Source organism: Sceloporus occidentalis, unplaced genomic scaffold (assembly GCF_023333645.1).
Source record: "Sceloporus occidentalis isolate IW3139 unplaced genomic scaffold, rSceOcc1.0.p SCAF_5, whole genome shotgun sequence".
NCBI lineage: Eukaryota > Metazoa > Chordata > Lepidosauria > Squamata > Phrynosomatidae > Sceloporus > Sceloporus occidentalis.
In genome coordinates this window covers 109,556,838-109,575,568 of record NW_028316985.1, presented here as the reverse complement: position 1 = coordinate 109,575,568, position 18,731 = coordinate 109,556,838, and the positions used below count along the sequence as shown (strand labels likewise).

The 18,731-nt window shown below is 46.3% G+C and overlaps 1 protein-coding gene across 1 annotated transcript in view; it reads right to left on the bottom strand.

Moving 5' to 3' along the window:
• The window catches only part of PCDH7 (protocadherin 7), a 478,336-nt gene extending 460,083 nt beyond the window's left edge, over nt 1-18,253 (bottom strand). The window contains exon 1 of the mRNA XM_089525068.1: nt 14,964-18,253. Within this exon, the coding sequence (XP_089381194.1) occupies nt 14,964-18,212 (3,249 nt within the window). The 5' untranslated portion in view covers nt 18,213-18,253. The remainder of the gene's footprint in view (nt 1-14,963) is intronic.
• Nucleotides 18,254-18,731: the final 478 nt, after the last annotated feature.

The window sequence follows — 18,731 nt, the reverse complement described above, 5'->3', positions numbered from 1 at the left end:
GGCAGACATAAAAAAAACACCCTAAAACATATTTTCACAAATCTAGACTTGTGCCAATAACTGACAATGAAGGGAGAGAAATGATGAATAATGAACAATAGTTTTGTGTTTGTTCATTCATTTAAAGTAGCACTAAGTGAAAGGATACAGAAAAATGTAACAAGGGCCTAAATTGTATTGCAGTTGGCCCTCCACATCCATGGATTACTTATCTACAGATTCAACTATCCACAGCTTGAAATTACTTTAAAATTATAGATACATTCCAAAAAGCAAACCTTGGTTTTGCCATTTTATATCATTATGCCATTCTATTTAGGGTGACTTGAGCATCCACAAATTTTAGTATCCATAGGAGGTCCTGGAACCAAACTCTAGCAGATACCAAGAGCCCACTGTATGACTCCAAACCAGAGCAGACCCAATGAATAGATGAGATTTAATTTTGTGTTGACGCACTATAAAATAATTGATTCAATGGGTCTAGTCTGATTGGAAGTGACCAGCAGTGCCCTGGCAATATGTCCATACAGTTACAAAGGAAGTAATTTAATTAAACATTCAGGATAGGAGACAAGGTTCAGGACAAGTGTCAATAATAACATTGCAAACACACAAACACCTGCTTATTATCACAATTAAGTTAGTAACTAGGTTATCTGCTGGCTCAACTAAATACTCTTATTCAGCTACATTTTTATAAATGAAACTTGTGTGTGTGCATTTCCAAAGATGCTAAAAATGGAGAGACTCAGGTTATGCACTTAATGCACTTAAGCCCCAGTCATTTCAGCAAACCTACTCTAAATATAGCTAACTCTGAATAGAACTCAATGAAAGAGGAAATTAGATTTAACTCATTGGTTTGTAGACTAGGGTGCGTTACAGACTGCCCTAAAGCAGGCGGTCTGCCGCCGCCGCCATTCACTGCAGAGGGAAGCCCCAGCAGCCAGACCGCGAGGCTTCCGGCCGCAGTGAAAAAGGAGTGTCAAAATGGCGCTCCTTTTCAAAACACGGAAGTGGTGCCACGAGGGGCAAAGTGCGCCCTCGCGGCGTCACTTCCGGTGTGCCACATCTGGACGCTGTGCGTCCAAGATGTAAAAATGGCAGCGCTCATGTGGATGGGTGCTGCCATTTAGGACGCGCTCCGTGTGTGTTGGAAACAGGGCTGGTTAGGAAGGGGCAACCCTTCCTAACCCTAGGATGCCCCTTCCTAACCCTAGGACGCACGAAGTGCGTCCTAAATGGCGGTCTGTAACCCGCCAATATCCTCTTTTGCAATTCCCATTGGAATGTGAAGATCCCTACATAAACTACTTCAAATTCTAGTAAGGACCGATAATTTTAGGCCTTTATTTTATTTTTACAAAATGAGATGAAGAAATGAAGAATCATTATGATAACAGCTAATGGTCATGCTGAGTAAGCAAACATCCATTCCCAATAGCACTATATTGGGGGTAGGAATAAACACAGTGGAAAGGCTATCATGATTGTTTATTTTTGCCCATCCAGAAGCATCTGGCTGGCTACTGTTGGGACAGGTCTGATCCAGCAGCACATTTCTTATGTGCCCAACCCAGGAATAGGGTGGTTGGGAACAGGTTTCTAATTAATCTGAGAGCTTCTAATTAAGACCTGGATTCCAACTAGCAGCACCTGCTAGTAGCCAGCCATCAATGGCAACCGGATGACATACAATACTATATAATTATATAACAGCAACATAATTCCACTGTGACAAACTATACAGATGTGCAGTTCAAATCCAGAAACAATCTAGCAGATGAAGGCTGAACGTTTTTGACACAAGGGATGAAAGCTAATAAAGGCCCTTTACCTACCATACACCTTGTCCATAGCTGCTCTAGATAGTCAGACTGAGTGCCCTTATATGCTAGCTATGGGGGCACTCAGTGTATGTTACTATGAACCAACCAGAACTGTGTAATTTTGAGTTTGCAAGTCACCTTTAAGTAAATTGTATGGTCAATAGAAGTTAAGCTGCCACTCAGCTTCCTGAATTAAAGTCAGTCACTCCTGTAATCCTGTAATTGAAAAGAGACATCATGCTATTTTATACAATAGCAAGCCTTTATTCTTCTTTCTTTCTTCCTGGGTATTATTTTACTAGCAAAGATTATAATTAAGGCTAGTTTTAGAGATGCCACTTCAATTCCTTATAAAATGAAAACCTTTAGCATAAGGCTTCAATTCACTGAAATATGTATAATAAGGTGATAGTGTTCAATTTCATAATCGGTTTTGTCCTTTTCTTCCCACATCTCCTTTGTGTGTAGGACTAGGTTATAACTGTGTCTTTCAGCTTGATTCCACAACTTCCATCAGAATTAGCAATCCCGTCTAGCTCTTGCATCCCCTGATGAAATATAAAGAAGACTGGACAAGGTTTTGGTGCCAAAGAGGAGTCCATTAAAGTAAGGACTATTGCTGTTCTTCTGACACTTGATCACTGGATCCTGGCCTGAGACTGAAGTCTCAGACATCTGTGGAATAAACTTAATAGAAATCGATCTCTTCTAGAAAATATTTTTCCCCTTCAAAACGTGTCATAGGGCAGGAGGTTGAGAAATAATCCTTGAAAAGCAAATGCAGTATAAGGACTAAATTCATAATTCTCACATCCCAGTCATGATTTCCTTAGGTGGTCTCTGCCAAAATTTGATTGCCTGAACTACATGCCCGCCATCTGGTAATAATAATACTAACTTAATCACACAAAGCTCTTGTAGAAAGTATTGAGATTGTACATCGTCAGCACTTTGAACATTCAAAAAGTGTTATATAAATTCAGAGTATTATTATCATTATTATCATAAAGCAGCTCTGGAACACAAGAGACCATGCTTATAAAAACATGTATCTAAAATCACTCTGCATCAAAAGTGTCATGTTTATAAAATACCAGACCACCCTCAAATCTGCAAAACTATATTGGTTTGAAAGCTGAAATCCAATTTCTATTCCAACTAGAGTAGACACACAAAGACATAGCCATGCTAGAAAATCTGTAAGCAAAGGGATCTTGTAGCATCTTTGAGACTAACTGGAAGAAAGAAGCTGCTAGCATGAGCTTCCGTAGACTTGAGCCTACTTCCTCAGATGCATGTAAACAAGTTTACAAAAGCTCATGCAACCAGCTTCTTTCTTTCATTTAATCTCAAAGGTGCTGCAAGACCGCTTTGCCCACTTAATCGATGGGATTTACAGAAGTGTTGCTTTACTGTTCATCACCAGATTCAGTTGGAATCAGGACAAACATACTGACATTTCCATTACTAAGTATATATATTGGGAATGTCCAATTGATGGAAATGAATGTCAAAGTCTATTGTCATATTGCCAAAATTATATGATTGCTGTCATTCCTCCAGAACGATTTTCTGATATTCTGGTAGAGTAATTTGAATGGTTCAAAACATACAGGAGGAGTGGCTTGTGTAGGAAATCAGCTATGCAGGGCTCAATATAAAAGCTCCCACAAGAACCCCCCTATTTCTGACTCACAAATGTCACCATTTCCCACCCCATCCCATCAATCAGACTACAGGAATTAAGAAAGCTTTGGAGGGAAAAACAAAACAAAACATAGATTGTTGCATCTAAGGCACTGACTGAGATGCATTCAATGCTGCCTTGCTCCTTAATTTTATGTGCCTCTGCCATTCTAACACTGTTTTTGCTTAGCTCCATTTGGCAGGTTTTAGGGTCCAAAGGCATGAGGGAACCCAAACAGATCCCACAAGCTTAAAGTCTACACACCACTGACCTAAGTTAAACATAAGAACAAAGCCTGACTTTCCTGCAAGGGAAGGATCATATGTCAGGGCTGAGGAAAAGCAGACAGGATTGATAGCAGAAAGCCCAGAAATACCCAGCTTCTGAAGCATCTATCAGTCTTGTTTTTGCTGGATTTTTCAGAATTCCACTTGCACTTTCATCCTATCTTCAATCTGTTTTGGGTTGCAAGACCCTTTTGTTTCTTTCCACATAGAAATTCATTTATAATTATGTTTGCATTTTCTCCCCAACGTTAAACATTTTTATTCATTTTTAAAGTATATGTTTTGTGCACATTTCCTAATTGGCTAAAGCATATGTTTTTGTTCAAAAGCACACTCGGGTTTGTGTGCATATTTCCCCACTCAAATATACTGCAAAGCTTTCCAAGGCAAAATGAACTCAGTTTCATTTCAAGTCTCTAGATGTATATTTTCATAGGGAAATGTAATCCAACAAGTGTCTTTTCCTTCTCCAAAAAGCTTAACTGTAGAGACATGCATACACACACACACACACACAAACATACACATACATCCTGATGTCATGAAAGTAACCAAACACACACAACACGTTCTGTGTGCATGTGCATGCATGCATGCATGCCCCCAAGTCGCCTGTCAACTTACAGTGACTCCATGAATTTCATAGGATTTTTTTAATGCAAGGAATACTCAAGACATGGTTTGCCAGCCCCTTCCATTGAAATTTAACCTATACCACCTGGTGGTCTCCCATCCAAGTACTAACTAGGGCTGACCCTGATTAGCTTTTAAGATCAGATGTATCTTTAGGGTGTTTTGGAAGCTCCCAGCTTTGCAAATCGGCCGGCTGAGCTTGGAAATTACCCAGGCTGCGCCCGGCCAACGATGCCAGCAGCAAAATGCATCTGATGATGTCAGGATACATACCAAATTAGAACTGAATTTGGCAGTGGTAAGTTGCTCTTTTTTTTTTTAGCTGTGCACCAATCTCCATATAGTTTCAACAGGGTGGAAAAACTCACCCTCAAAATTTGGGGTGAATTTTCTCTCCCTAACATTCCCCTTCTCTGTTTACATCCTGAAAGGATCAGGAACCCTGGATCATTATAACTTAAATCCAAGTGGCCAACCTAAATTAGATTCTGAAGCTGCAATCCTACATACACTGACTTGACGATAAGTCAAACTGAGCTCAGTAGTACTTACTTCTGAAAAGACATGCAGAGTATTGCAGTGTCTATCAGCTTAAATCCCTGCCCTTTGGCTTCCCCAATGTACCATCATTACATACAAAGAAAAGAAAAAACACAGCCCATTTTTCAACCTTATAGTGTACAGGATCCCACAATAAACAGCCATGGTTTTATTTCAAGTTCCTGGTTCTCTATCCATAAAATTAACTAAGCAAGCCATTAATAGACAGCAGCAGTGCTGAAAAATGAGTAAGGAGACATGCTGGGACATAAAAAGATGTATTTGCATTGAACTCCTCCCCCCTCCTTGGATAATTTATACACATTTTGTTGTATTGAAGTAGTAAAAGAGCCACATTTAAGCACTCTGAAGTCTTATTGATTGCCATTGTGAGAGATCCTGTAGGATCAATTGAAAAGTCTGCCATATGCAGAATTCCATTTCATCATGAGCATCTACTATACATATCTGAACACTCACTGAGTCCTACACATTCATGGCCTTAGCAACTATTACTATGTGCTAGGAGCATGATGCCCTGCTAATTTCTCTACCCAGTCTTAACATGGTGCTAATATGTGCAGCCTCTATCTTGTTATCTCCATACCAGTCCCTTCTATACATGGAAGGGCTACATGTGACAAATGGCAGGCATAGGCCACAGACTAGATAGTGACCTTGGTCTGCATGCCAAAGATAGACATCCCTTTGCTTTGAAAGCATGAATGAATAATTCCAGAGTGAATCATCTGTGTTGACAACATCAAAACAAAAACCCCAAACAAATGTTATTAACATTTTTATCTCTTTTTGGACAACTTCATTTTACAGAACTCAAAGAGCAAAGCTATACAGTCAGTCTTTTCTTGGTTTTCCACCACCAACAGCAAATGAGATTGCTTGTGTTCCATCAGTAAAATAAAATGTCCCCGTCCATCAGGATGACTTGGATTTCAGTAACAGTGGCTCTGTAAATGCCATCAACTACAAGGTTGCTTAAAGTGCAACTCTGCTCAGACATAAGTCCCATACAGGTCAACTCTAGTACTTTAAATGCATCAAAGAAAATTAGTCAACGCAGATGCTGTGAGCAGTTTTTATTTTATTTTATTTTATTACATCTCATTTCATCTTGTGATTCTTACTTTTATTCCTGTTCCCACTACAGAGATATAGGAATACATATTTTCAGGAAGGAAGATGTTGCCTAGAAAGTTAAACACTGTTTTGGAAGATCGATTTCCCTTTTGATGCTGTCATTAGCTTCCATTAACTTCAGCGGGAATACCACTTGCATACTGATGGAGGAACTGACCTCTGTCTTTTAAAAAATGCTATACTACTACAATCTATATATAGGATAGCTATGCATTCAAAGCTACCATACCACAGAAGAGCTTGTTTGGTACACAATAAACTGAATAAACTAAATGTACCCAAGAAAAATTATTTCTAAAAAGAAAATCATTATAGCAAATTGTGCTGTGCAGAGATGAAGCTTAGCAACCCTCCAGCCATTATAGCATTCTGCTTCCATATGCAGGATATTTTCCAAATAGTGACGGTGCCTGGACCATTCATAAAAGATAATAAATCGCTAAGCAATAATATAATCCAAGCAGAGGTGATGCTGCTTTAAAAGGTTTACAGTCCTCTTTCTAACCAAACTGAAGGTGGCATCAATTTCTTGGGGGAAAGGAGAGAGGGGGAAAAAACCATTAACATCAGAGTGTGCCATCCATTGGTTCTCCCTGTTGACTTATATAGTGACAGGGAAATTGGATGACAAAATGATAATCAATTCTTTTTTTAAAATGAACCCTCTCATTTTCTCCCCTAGACAAGAGTAGGAGAGTGATCACTTGCCAACCTCTTGATAAAAAAATATTGTTTAAAAAAATACTGCCTCATACACTCCATCTCCTTACTGAATTATAAAAGGAAAGAGGAAAGGAAATGATGCATAAATCAACAGCCATGGCTGCGTGGCATGCATTTTCTAATTTTTATTTACACTGATACTTCAGAAACCAGTGTCCTATAAAGCTACAAGGCAAAAACAACAAAAATAACAATGGAGATGTCAAGATGTCCAAGAAGGCTTTGTTTTTGTTTGGTTCCCTCTGAAAAGTAGGCATACTCCAAAAGCTGGAATCTTAAGTGCACTCAGTGGAGACTAAGTCCCACTGTATTCAGTAGGAACTATTTCTGTGCAAATATGCACAGGATTATTCTACTGTAGAACTCAAGTGCCCTGAACATCACACTTTGGAAGCTGTCTTGCTGATCCCCCCTTTTAATTGCCAGTTCACACACACACACACATCATTTGGCATATACATAACTAAATACCATCTTACATACATATGCTCACCCACACATGCACACTCACACATACACAAACACCTGGACAGACAAGCTGGTAATAAACTTGCCCTGCCTTAGTTAAGTGTTTGAAAGAACAGATCTTATGATTTTAATTCATAATCCTCCGAATATTTATTTTAAGTAAATATTATATCTTTGTGATTCACTATCAGGGAACCAGTCCCATGTGATTCAGCAAGGCCTTCTTCTGAGTTGACATTTATGGTGCTTCACTGTGCATGTCTCATTTTTCTGTGCTGTGTTTCTTTGATTTCAGCACCTCTGTGAATCTGAATCTTATACTCTCAATAAGTCCAGATGATTTCCAGGAGCTCTCCACTCCAAATGGGTATGGTGAGAACCACAGTCCAATGTTCAGTTTTCAACATTATAATGTGAGAAGTAAATCCTAATGATTAAATATAAGTGACTTCCATGTCAAACCATGAAAAAAGAAAAAGATTATTAACAGACCCAAGCCCAGCTGAAATCACTGGGTCAATCACAACCAACTTGTTCCATTTATGTTAACAAACAAAAAGCATGGATAACTCTCTCTGGATACAGGCCAATATATCTAGCTCATGGAATGTATTTAAAAGCTACCAAGATGATAGGCTCTTTCATTATTATTTTCTTTTAAAAAAAACAGACAATAGACAAGACAATAAGAAAGCAAAGCCTCAGTGAGGTCTTACACATGCAGCCCCCTCTCTCTTCACTTAGTTATATAATCCTGTAACTTGAGAAGTTCTTCCTAACAACAATGTTGCAGGCATTGAATTCTATCAGTTACTGATTCTAATTACATTAATGGATCTTACTCTCGTTCATGGTACTTAAACAGAAGCACTACTTCATTTGCCCTTTGCAGTCTACCAGCCTCTCAAGTGTCATACTCATCTCCAGGAAACAAACATTATCTCCAGTCGAATAGGCCATGTAAAGCATACAAATGTCACCAATAATTCTAAGCCTCTTTCTGGGATACCTGCTCAATAGTCACTTTTTATACATTTCTCATGCTTATGTCTCTATGTGAGATATGATGAACAGACCTAGATAATAGATAACGTATTAAAAATACATTCCCTTTGCTTTTGGAGCATGACTATCAATAATAATGCCATCTGGTTAAATATTCTGGAAGATATAAAAGATGTGACTGGTAACTCAGTGGCTGTGCAAACATCCCCTAAGGGGCGGCCTCTAGCTGCCTCTTTTACAGCCAGATTGGGGCCACAACAACCACATTGCAGGGCACAAAAAGGAGCTGCAAAAAGTGGGTCCTTTGTGCACCCTGCAAAGGGCATAATAGACACAGTGCCATGGCTTTATGGCGCTCCTTCGGCACTGCATTGTGCAGACACAGCACCAGAGGAGCACCGTGATGCCATGTGGGGTGGTGCGCAGCATCCCACCACTCTGGGGGCGGAGTTGGGACATGCATAATGTGGATGTTATGCCCTGACTCTGCCCACAAGCCAGCCTTTAAGGCCAGTCTGCTCAGGCACCCAGTCAGTGTTCAAATGGCACTCTTAGAGGTTTGAAATCCACACCTGTCACAGTCATTACTATACATTACTATACGTTACTATACAAAATGAACAAAATAACAAAATGCCACTATGAATCAAATTAACTAAGTACATATTCAGTAGTTTTCATTTTATTTTGCAAGAAATTGCGTTTCACAATCCCTGTGTGTCTTCTCCCACAGAAATGCCCTCTATCTGCATATAAATCCACACATCTTTTTTCAAATGCCAACACATGAGGTTGTATATAACTTTATGAAAAGGGCCACTGAACACTACAACTGCAATGTCAATAAAGTATTCAATCAAGAATATTGCAGGCAATGGTGCCAGCTTCCCACTCTGTATTAGAAACTCTTTTCAAGACAAGAATTGAAGAACTCTCATAATTTGGCTGCAAAGTCATTCAACATATTAACCTGCACCAGCTGTTACCAAGCTGAAGAGATTCATTTTTGGTTCATCTTAAAGCCACTCAAGAAACCAAAGGACAAACAGAAAAAAAGAGAGTTCCATCTATTTACATCTAGGGAGAGGTGCAACATGTATCTTTCCTCCAATGGCTTACTCTAATGTTCTGCATCTTAAATATATGTTCTGGAAATCTGTATCACATAGATAAGATAAAGCTGAAAATGTCTTTTGGTACAATCATGTAAGATGTGGCAATTTTCATCACAGAGAATTATTAGTATAATTAGCATAATCTAATTATATTTTAACCATTCTTTCCATATCTGTCTATCCATCTATATGATGACCACTGAACAACAGTTAAACAACATCTGACTGGTGCAGTGATCAGACTTTACCACAGTTATTACTCAAGTATTCCCTTTCACATCACATTTTAAGCACCCATCATGAGAAACTTGTTTCAATGCATCCAAATAAAATAATGTTATACAGTGGTTTGCAGATTGCTATTAATATTCTCTTTAGGATAATTTATTGGAGTGTGCAAATGCAAAATATAGATCAAATGTTCTACAAAGCCAAATTCTATACAGTTGAACAATTATTATTATTGTTATTATTGACAAATATCAACTTCATACAAATTACTTTTGTTCAGTATGAACTATGAATGGCTTGTGCAAACTGATACCAGCACAATGCATTCTATTATCTCCTACACAATGCAAAAATAAGTTGCATATGATAAAAGCCCAAAGCCGATTAAGCTAACAGATTCCACAGTATAAAACTATCCTTTCAGACAAATTTACACATTTAAAAATGCCATAGGAAACACACTTCTTCATTTTTTATTGTGGTTGTAAAACTATTCAAGGTGTCTACATTCTGACCAAGCTTTGTATTTGCATTCATCAGCATGCATTTCTCTATAATGGAATTCCACACAAGATGCTTTGAAGCTTGAGATAACACAATATTTACCCTAGCTTTGCTCTGACAGCACTGTTAAATAGTATGCTTTGCATACAACCTCCCAACAAGGTAACAGCAGAGAAAAGTCACCTCAATTCAAAATGAAACAGCTATGTCAATGACTGAAGGTCAGAACTAAAGTCACAGAAAACAATGGTTCTCCAGTATCTCTGAGTGGTTTAATATGGGAAATTTCACAGTGCCACTCCTTCATACTACTTTAAATGATGCATATGTAGAATCAGTCCCTTGTAATTCTTTCACTAACATAGACCTTTGTATTACTCCTTTATGTTTTAAGCTCAATGTAGAAGTGCCACAGTTGTTCAGTGGGCTTCCTCAGATTTAACTTGGTGGATGGCATTACAAAACAAACTGGGCCAAATGGACTGAAAATGCACAGGTGTGAGTAAGTGATAGAAGAAATTGTGTGAGTGATAGGTTTATTTGTATCATCCCCTAGAAAACACATGTGAGCACAGAGATGGTTCTTTCTTCATTCACACTGTGGTTGCACATATTGCATCAGTCCCACTAGAATCAGTGTGCTTAACACTGATACTCAGTGTCAGCTCCACAATCTCATGGGGAGATACTGCTACAAGAAAGCTGAATGGCCCATTAAATTAAAACACCCCGGACCTTTCTTGTTCCAAAACTCACAGCTACTGTAACAGTGAAATGAGATATTTCTTACTACCTCGCTAATGTCAAAGGTGTTAAAATGTAACGGGATTTCAAGGGACCTTTTTTTGGCAGGGTGTCTACCCCTAGTGGCTCAGAACAGTTTCCTCTATGAGAGCAACCACTGTCTAAAATTTGGAAAAAAGAGAAACTGGTGAATGGTTAGCTCAGGTTTGAGACCTCTGGCCAAAGTGTGAAAGTAACGGTGATAGTCAGTTGTGGCTTTCATATCAGTGATTATAGTGAATCCAATCCATTCCAGCATCCAAGGTGCTGGACCTTTTTTTTGGATATACAACTTGGATGTCTCCAAGGTTTGGATTTAAACCATGAGCGGATTCACTGACTTGGGGCAGAAAAATGCCCCCTTTCCCCATAAAATCTTCTACATCCTTGTTCTATTTATTTATGAGTACTGTCAAAGATCATGGGGCTTCTTATATCTTTAGAACACTGGTGATGCTTAGAGGATGCACTATGGACGCATGGGCATTAGCTAGGGCCAGCACTGACCCTTCTCTCTGTTCAGGGTTAATAACTATCTGAATATGGTAAGAATGACTAGCAGGGCTTGGAAAAACTGCAGTGTAGAAGTGAGTTCACACTGGAGTGCTGTTTCCCCATGATTCAGCAATGGATGAAATTGTACCTCGAAGATTTTTCCTTGAATGCCACAGGGGCAGAGGCTGGAAACAGAATTAAAGTACTGGCAGCTAGCTGAGAGATTCTGGAAGTTGTGTTCTCCGAAAGAAACTTTTTTGAGCTCCTACTGGAGGTGTCCCTTGATTTCCTCTTTCTAACACTTGTTGGCAAAAAGTGTTGGGTGGCCACCAACTCTTTCACCCATGTCCGCAACCAATACTTGCATGTGAAGAATGGTTGTTGTTACTGATGAGCAAGATTCCAATCTGCTTTAGCTGCTCTGCGTACCAGCCCAGCACACTTTGCTGCCCTAAGAGCTGCATCTACCTGGATATCTTTCAGAGGATGCCCGAGTGAGACTTTGAAATCACATATCACTTTCCATTGGCACTATTCCAGCCATTAACTGCCCCCAGCAACTGATTTAAATTGCTTGCGAAGACAGGATATAGTGCATCTTTAGGGCCCTTGAATGTGTTTTCTGTATCATGTCTGTAGCACAGCTCCAACCCACACTCATGCTAGTGTAGGTAGGTACAATTGTTTGCCTGTCTCCAGTTGTGACTGGGTGCCACAAATGAAGTTGTGGATAAATGTGACAATGGGAAGTGAAGGAGGGTTGACAGCTAAAGACACCTCTACCTTTCTTCCTTGCTAATATATTGTTTTCTGTTTTGTATGCACTTATGTGTCTGCTTTTCCCTCTCAGTGTTGTCTATCAACAAGAAGCAGAGCTTGGAAATGTTACTGTTTGGGGACTAAAGTCCCCCAAATCCCCCAGCCATCCTGACTATTGTGGCTGTGGAGGTTAGGAATTTCTAGGGGTTGTAGGGAGGGGGGAGAGAATAATGTTTCCTAGCTCTGCTGTGTAGACAGGGGCTGCAACTACACTGCAGAATTAATTGCAGTTTGACACCACTTTAACTGTCATGACTCAGTACTGTGGGATTCTGGGCTTTGTAGTTATGTGAGATATTTAGCCTTCTCTCTCTAGTGCCACAACAAATCACAAACCCCAGGATTCCATAGGAGGGAGCCCTGACAGCGAAAGAGGTGTCAAAGCGCATTAATTATTCAGTGTGGCAACAGCCCTAGTTTGCACACCACTAAACTGAAGTAGTTTCACCTTCACATTGTGGGCTACTAATAACCAAGTGTTTGAGATTGGTAAGAAGAAGGGGAGGGTCCCAATGCATATTAATTGTTAGTATGCTAACCAGTGTGATCACAGCTCTGTAAAATAGTATTTATTTCAAAATGGTGTTTATTCCGAATGAAGAAATCAGACTATTTTGTGTTTATTATATATAAAAGTTCTGATTCTTGGGGGTAAGTCTGGTTGGGAGTGAGGTATGGCACGAGAAGTGGGTCCAAAGATTTGGCTACATTGGTTGGCTCACCTGTCAATTTCTGGCTCTGTGCATGACTTGTGGGCCTTGCAGGAAAACTATGTGTGTGTCATGGAGGTATGAAAATGGCTATTATGGGCAACATAGTGGGACAGGTGGCTGAAAGAAGATCCCTGTGCCTGCCTGTGATCCCTGTGAGTGGAGGGAAACTGTTCAGCAGGTGTCTGCCAACACAGTGTGCTGGAAAGGCATAGTGTGGCTGTGTATGAGGGTCACCTAACAGAAATTTGCTGGGTTTGGGGTTGTTGTTGTTGTTTTGAGACACACTGTAATCCTACTGGTCCATATAGGACAGGGATTAGCAAAAGAAGTCAAACTGAAGTGCAACATTCACTGGGTTTTTGCCACCAGTATTTCTAATCTGCACTGTTGATGGTGGGCTTAATCCCTTAACATGGTCATTATTTCAGACAGTGCAGGAGAGGCTCTTAAGCATCAGAGTCAAAGAGTGGGATTGTGAGCCTTACACTTAGACGGAAAGATGGAGCCCTAGACAGTCCAAACTGGGGATAGTCCAAAGCCCTTAAAGGGGGTTAACAGTTTACTTTTGCCACACTTATTGCATCCTAATCAGATTTGTATTGGTGTTCCTCAAACATCTTCTCTACTGAGTCTGCTTTGCACTGGAGGTTTCTCCCCACAGATACATTAAGGAAGAAAAACAGAACATATCCCTGGTGCTCCTGAAGGTAAGGGGTGTGGGGATCCCTTCAAGAAGTGGCCAGGAGGGGCAGCTATGTGTGGGGTGAGAAGAAGAAGGAGAAGGAGGAGGTGTGGGAACTCCCCCCCCCCATATCTTTCTCTCTACTTTCTGACCCACTCCTCCAACTCTCCTTAGCTAGTTAAATGTGTGAGTTGTGTGTGTGTGGGGGGGGGGGAGGGATATGTGCATGACAATTTCCTTTCACCACACTTGTTCCATCCTAACCTATTCACAAGATGTGTACTTCTGTTCCTTCAAGTCTCTTTTCCTGATTCTGCACTGTCTTGGTTTTGCCCTCCTTGCATAGTGAGGGGGAAAGCCAGGATGTTTCTCTGGTGCTGCTGAAGGGAAGGGGGTGTTGCTGTGGGGCTAGGCTCCCAACAAGAGGAGGCAAAGAGGGGCAGCCCTGTGTGAGGGAAGGCTGGGTGGGAAGAGGAAGGGTGTGTAGCAACTCCCCTCCACCCACCCCACTCCTTTCCACTCTCTAGCTCCAATCCCACCTTACCTAGTTCAACTTCAGTGGGTGGGGTAAGAGGGGAAATGACAGCTCTACTTGAAGGGAGTCAGACTGAGGAGGAAACAAGCTTGTTTTCTGCAGCTCCAGAAACTAGGAGCTATAGCAATGGATGCATGCAAGCTACAGCAAAAGAGATTCCATCTAAACATTAGGATGAACTTCTTGACAGTAAGGGCTGTTTGAGAGTGGAACACACTCCCTTGGAGTGTGTGTGGTGGCGTCTCCCTCCATGGATGGCCATTATGCTTTGACTGAGAGTTCCTGCATGGCAGAAGGGGGTTGGGCTGGATGTCCCTTGTGGTCTCTTGATTCTCTGTGGGTGTGTGGGTGACAATTTCAGCGTCTTAAGCTATGTGTGTGTGTGGGAGCCTTTTCATCCACCACACTGGAGCCATCCTCATCTGTCCACAACAAGGAGCCTATTGCTGTCCCTCAGGATCTCTAGTACTGATCTTACTCTTTCCCCCTCTTCAGACCGTGGCTGCATCCACACTGGTTTGGCACTGATGTAACTCTTTGTGTGGCTCAAGGCTATGGAATTCTGGGAGTTGGAGTTCGTTGTGGGCTCCACAAACTCCAACTCCCAGAATTCCATAGCTTTGAGCCCCACAAAGAGGGAAAGCGGGGCCAAACCGGGTTATTTCTCCAATGCGGATGCAGCCCTTCTCTCTAGCCCTGCTGCAGGGAATGAAAGAGGGGACCCCCCTCCAGAGCCCCCAAGGCAGGCCTTACCTGCTTGCTGTACTTGCTGCCGGCCTGACAGCTGTACTCGGAGCAGTGGTCGGAGCCGATGGAGATGTTGTCCCCGGCGCCGACGAAGGTGTTGGCCGGGGGCAGCTCCTGGACGGCCTGGTGCTTCTTGCCGGCGGTGGGCGAGTGCGGGTGGAGCTGGACGGTGGGCAGCGGGGAGCTGGACTTGTAGTGTCGGGCCAGGTCGGGGCTGGCGGGTCCGCCGTTGACGGCGCGGTAGCGGCTGAGGGCGGGGCTGTCTCCCTCTAGCTTCTCGTCGTAGCGCGGGTGGTGGGGCCCGTTGGCGGGCTTGGGGGCCTCGACGGTGACGATGCTGCTGTAGAGGGGCTCGGGGGCCTTGCCGGCGCCCTTCTTGCCCTTGTGGCGGGGGTCCTTCTTGGGCTTCTTGGCCTTGTCGTGATGGTGGTGGTGGTGGGGCTGCGGGGTGAAGAAGTCCTGCGGGTCCTTCTTGCCGGCCTCGTAGCCGCCGTGCTTGCCCCGGCTGCGGCAGTAGCGGGCCAGTCCGACGACGGCGATGAGGAGGACCACGGTGACCACGCCGGCCACCACTCCCACCAGGATGCTGAGGCGCTGCTTGCTGAGCTCGTAGCTGGGGTCTCCGGCGATGTCGCGGGCCAGGGGCGTGTGGAGGCTGCGGGCCACCTGGCTCTCGACGGCCGAGGCGTTGGCCAGGCTCTCGTTGACGAAGACGTGGAGCAGCGCCGTGGTGGACTGGGCCGGCTGCCCGCTGTCGTTGACCTGCACCACCAGCCGGTGGAGGCCCTGGTGCTTGGGGCCCAGCTTGCCCACCAGGGAGACCACCCCGCTGGAGGGGTCGATCTCGAAGAGCTTGTAGGGGTTGCCCCCCACCAGGCGGAAGCTCAGCTCGGCGTTGGGCCCGGCGTCGGCGTCCCGGGCCTCCACCGCCGCCACCACCGACCGGGGCCCGCTCGAGGGGGGCAGCACCGTGTAGGAGGCGTTGCCCGGGGCCCGCACCACCGGCGCGTTGTCATTCTCGTCCATGACGAAGAGCGAGACGGTGGCCGTGGCCGAGCGAGGCGGCTCCCCGCCGTCCACCGCCTTCACCGTGAAGGTGTAGCTGGTCTGCAGCTCCCGGTCGAAGGAGACCGTCGAGTAGATGGTGCCGGTGTCGTTCTCGATGGAGAAGATGCCGGGGCCGGTGGGGTGGCTGGAGGCGGCCTCCGAGGGGCTCTGGATGGAGAGGCTGAGCTGGGCGTTGCGGCCCTTGTCGGCGTCCATGACGGTGACCATGCCGACGGGGCTGTTGGGCTGCAGGTTCTCCTTGACGTAGAAGGTGAAGACGTCCTGCATGAAGCGGGGCTCGTTGTCGTTGCGGTCGGCCACCCGCACCAAGACGGCGGTGGAGCCCTGCAAGGAGGGCAGGCCCTTGTCCCGCGCCGTCACCGTGAACTCGTAGCTGTCCCTCTGCTCCCGGTCCAGCACGGCCTGCACTCGCACGTCGCCGGAGTCTGGGTCGATGGTGAAGAGGCCCAAGGGGGCCTCGGAGCCCGAGGAGGAGGAGGGGGCCAAGGGCGAGGGCTCCAGGGAGTAGGTGATCTCGGCGTTCTTGCCGCTGTCGGCGTCGGTGGCCAGGACGGTGGCCACCCGCTCCCCCGGGGCGTTGTTCTCGGGGAAGGAGACCTCCAGCAAGGCCTGGGCGAAGACGGGCGGGTTGTCGTTGGTGTCTCCCACCCGGACCAGCAGGGAGTTGTTGCTGGAGAGGCTGGGGCTGCCGGAGTCGACGGCCACGATGACCACGTTGTAGTCGCGGACGGCCTCGTAGTCGAGCGGCGCCGAGGTGTGGAGGAAGTACTTGCGCTTGTTCTGGGGCTCTCCCTCGCCCTCGCTGGCCGGCTTGAGCTGGAAGGGCACGTCGCCCACCACCGTGCAGGTCACCACCCCGTTCTCGCCCTGGTCCCGGTCCGAGACCTGCACCAGGGCCACCGGGGTGTCCACCAGCACGTCCTCGGCCACGCTGGCCACCCCGTCGCGCAGCGGGATCCGCCCGATCTTGCGGATGTCGATGGCCGGCACGTTGTCGTTCTCGTCGCGGATGTTGAGCACCACCGTGGCCTTGTCGCTCTTGGGGGGCTGGCCCCGGTCCCGGGCGGTGACGCTGAAGCGCAGCTGGTTGACCTCCTCGCGGTCGATGCGGTGGAGGACGCTCAGCCAGCCGGAGGACTCGTCCAGACGCAGCAGCCGGCGCACCGACTCGGTGGCCGCCCCGAAGACGTACTCGATCTGCCCGTTCACCCCGACGTCAGCATCGGCGGCCCGCAGTTGGAGGATCGGGGTCCCCGGGCTGCTATTCTCTGCCAGGTCGGCCTCATAGACGCTCTTCTCGAAGCGGGGGCTGTTGTCGTTGACGTCGGTGATCAGCACCCGGAGGATGGCCTGCGAGGAGCGCGCAGGGTCCCCTCCGTCCCGCACCCGCAAGCTCAGCTCGTAGGAGTCGCGCTGCTCCCGGTCCAGCGCCCCTTTGACGATCAGCTGGGGCTGCTTCTCTCCATCCGGGGTGTCCGCCACCTGCAGCTCGAAGACGGTGCTCCGGGCCGCGCCGTCCGCCTCCTGCCGCCTCTTGGGGAAGGGGGCGCTCTCGGCGGCGGCGGAGGAGGAAGAGGAAGGCGATCCGCTGCCCCCGAGCTGCCCTCCGCCTCCCCTCCTGCTGCCCTCGGGCCCCCCTCCGGCGCTGGGCTCCTGGAGCAGCTCGTAGCGCTCGATGCCGTTCCGGCCGAAGTCTCGGTCGGTGGCGGTGGGCAGGAGGTAGAGGGTGCCGACGGGGCGGTTCTCCTCGACGGTGAGGGTGAGGACCGGGGAGGGGAAGGTGGGGGTGTTGTCGTTGATGTCCAGGATGATGACCCGGCCTTCGAAGAGGTCCACCCAGCTCTGCGAGGGCCCGATGACGGAGACCTCGAAGTCCAGGAAGCACTCGTTCTCGTCGAAGATCATCTGGCACTGCGGCAGCTTCTCCCGGTCGATGCGGCGCTCGGTGGTGCTCAGCTCGCCTGTCATGTTGTCGATCTTGAGGTAGTCGGAGCCGGACTCCAGGCTGAACGTCACCTCGCCGGAGCCGGTCACGATGCCCAGGTCCGAAGCCACGTTGCCGATCCGGATGTCGGCCGGGCCCTCCTCGGCCAGCCGGTAGCGCAGCACCTGCTTCGCCCACGCCGGGCTCAGCAGCACCAGCAGCAGCAGCCAGAGCCCCCCCAAACAGGCCCGCATCTCCCCCATCCTCCGCAGCCCCGCCGCCGCCGCCGCCGTCCGCTGCCCAGCCCGAGCCAAAGCAAAGGAGAAAGCAAAAGCCCCAAGGCCCGGCCTCTGGGCAGAGATCAAGGGGTACAATCCGGATGCTCTTGGAGGGAGAAAACTTCGCGGATCATCCTAGCTGAGAAAGTCCAAGAAGGGAAGAAGGAGAGAGAGCTAGGAAGGGAGGGTGGCTGTCAGCTTGGCAGCGGCTCTTCTTCCTCCCTTTCGCCTCGCCTTCCCAGGCTCACAGTTCACGGGGCAAGCGGCTTTGGCTTTGCGAAAGCTTCATCGCGGCAGAGAGGCTGGTGGCGGGAAGGAGGGGGCAGTTCCGCCTCTTCCTCCTCCTCCTTCGCCTCCTCCTCCTCCTCCTCCTTGGATGGCACTGTAATCACTTTGCAAGGTTTGCAAGAAAAGCAAGGAGAGCAGCAGCGGAGAGAGATGGGCTGCGAGGTTTTCTCCCTTCCTCGCCCAAGTCGCCTTTTGGGCTAGTCCAGTCCAATCCAG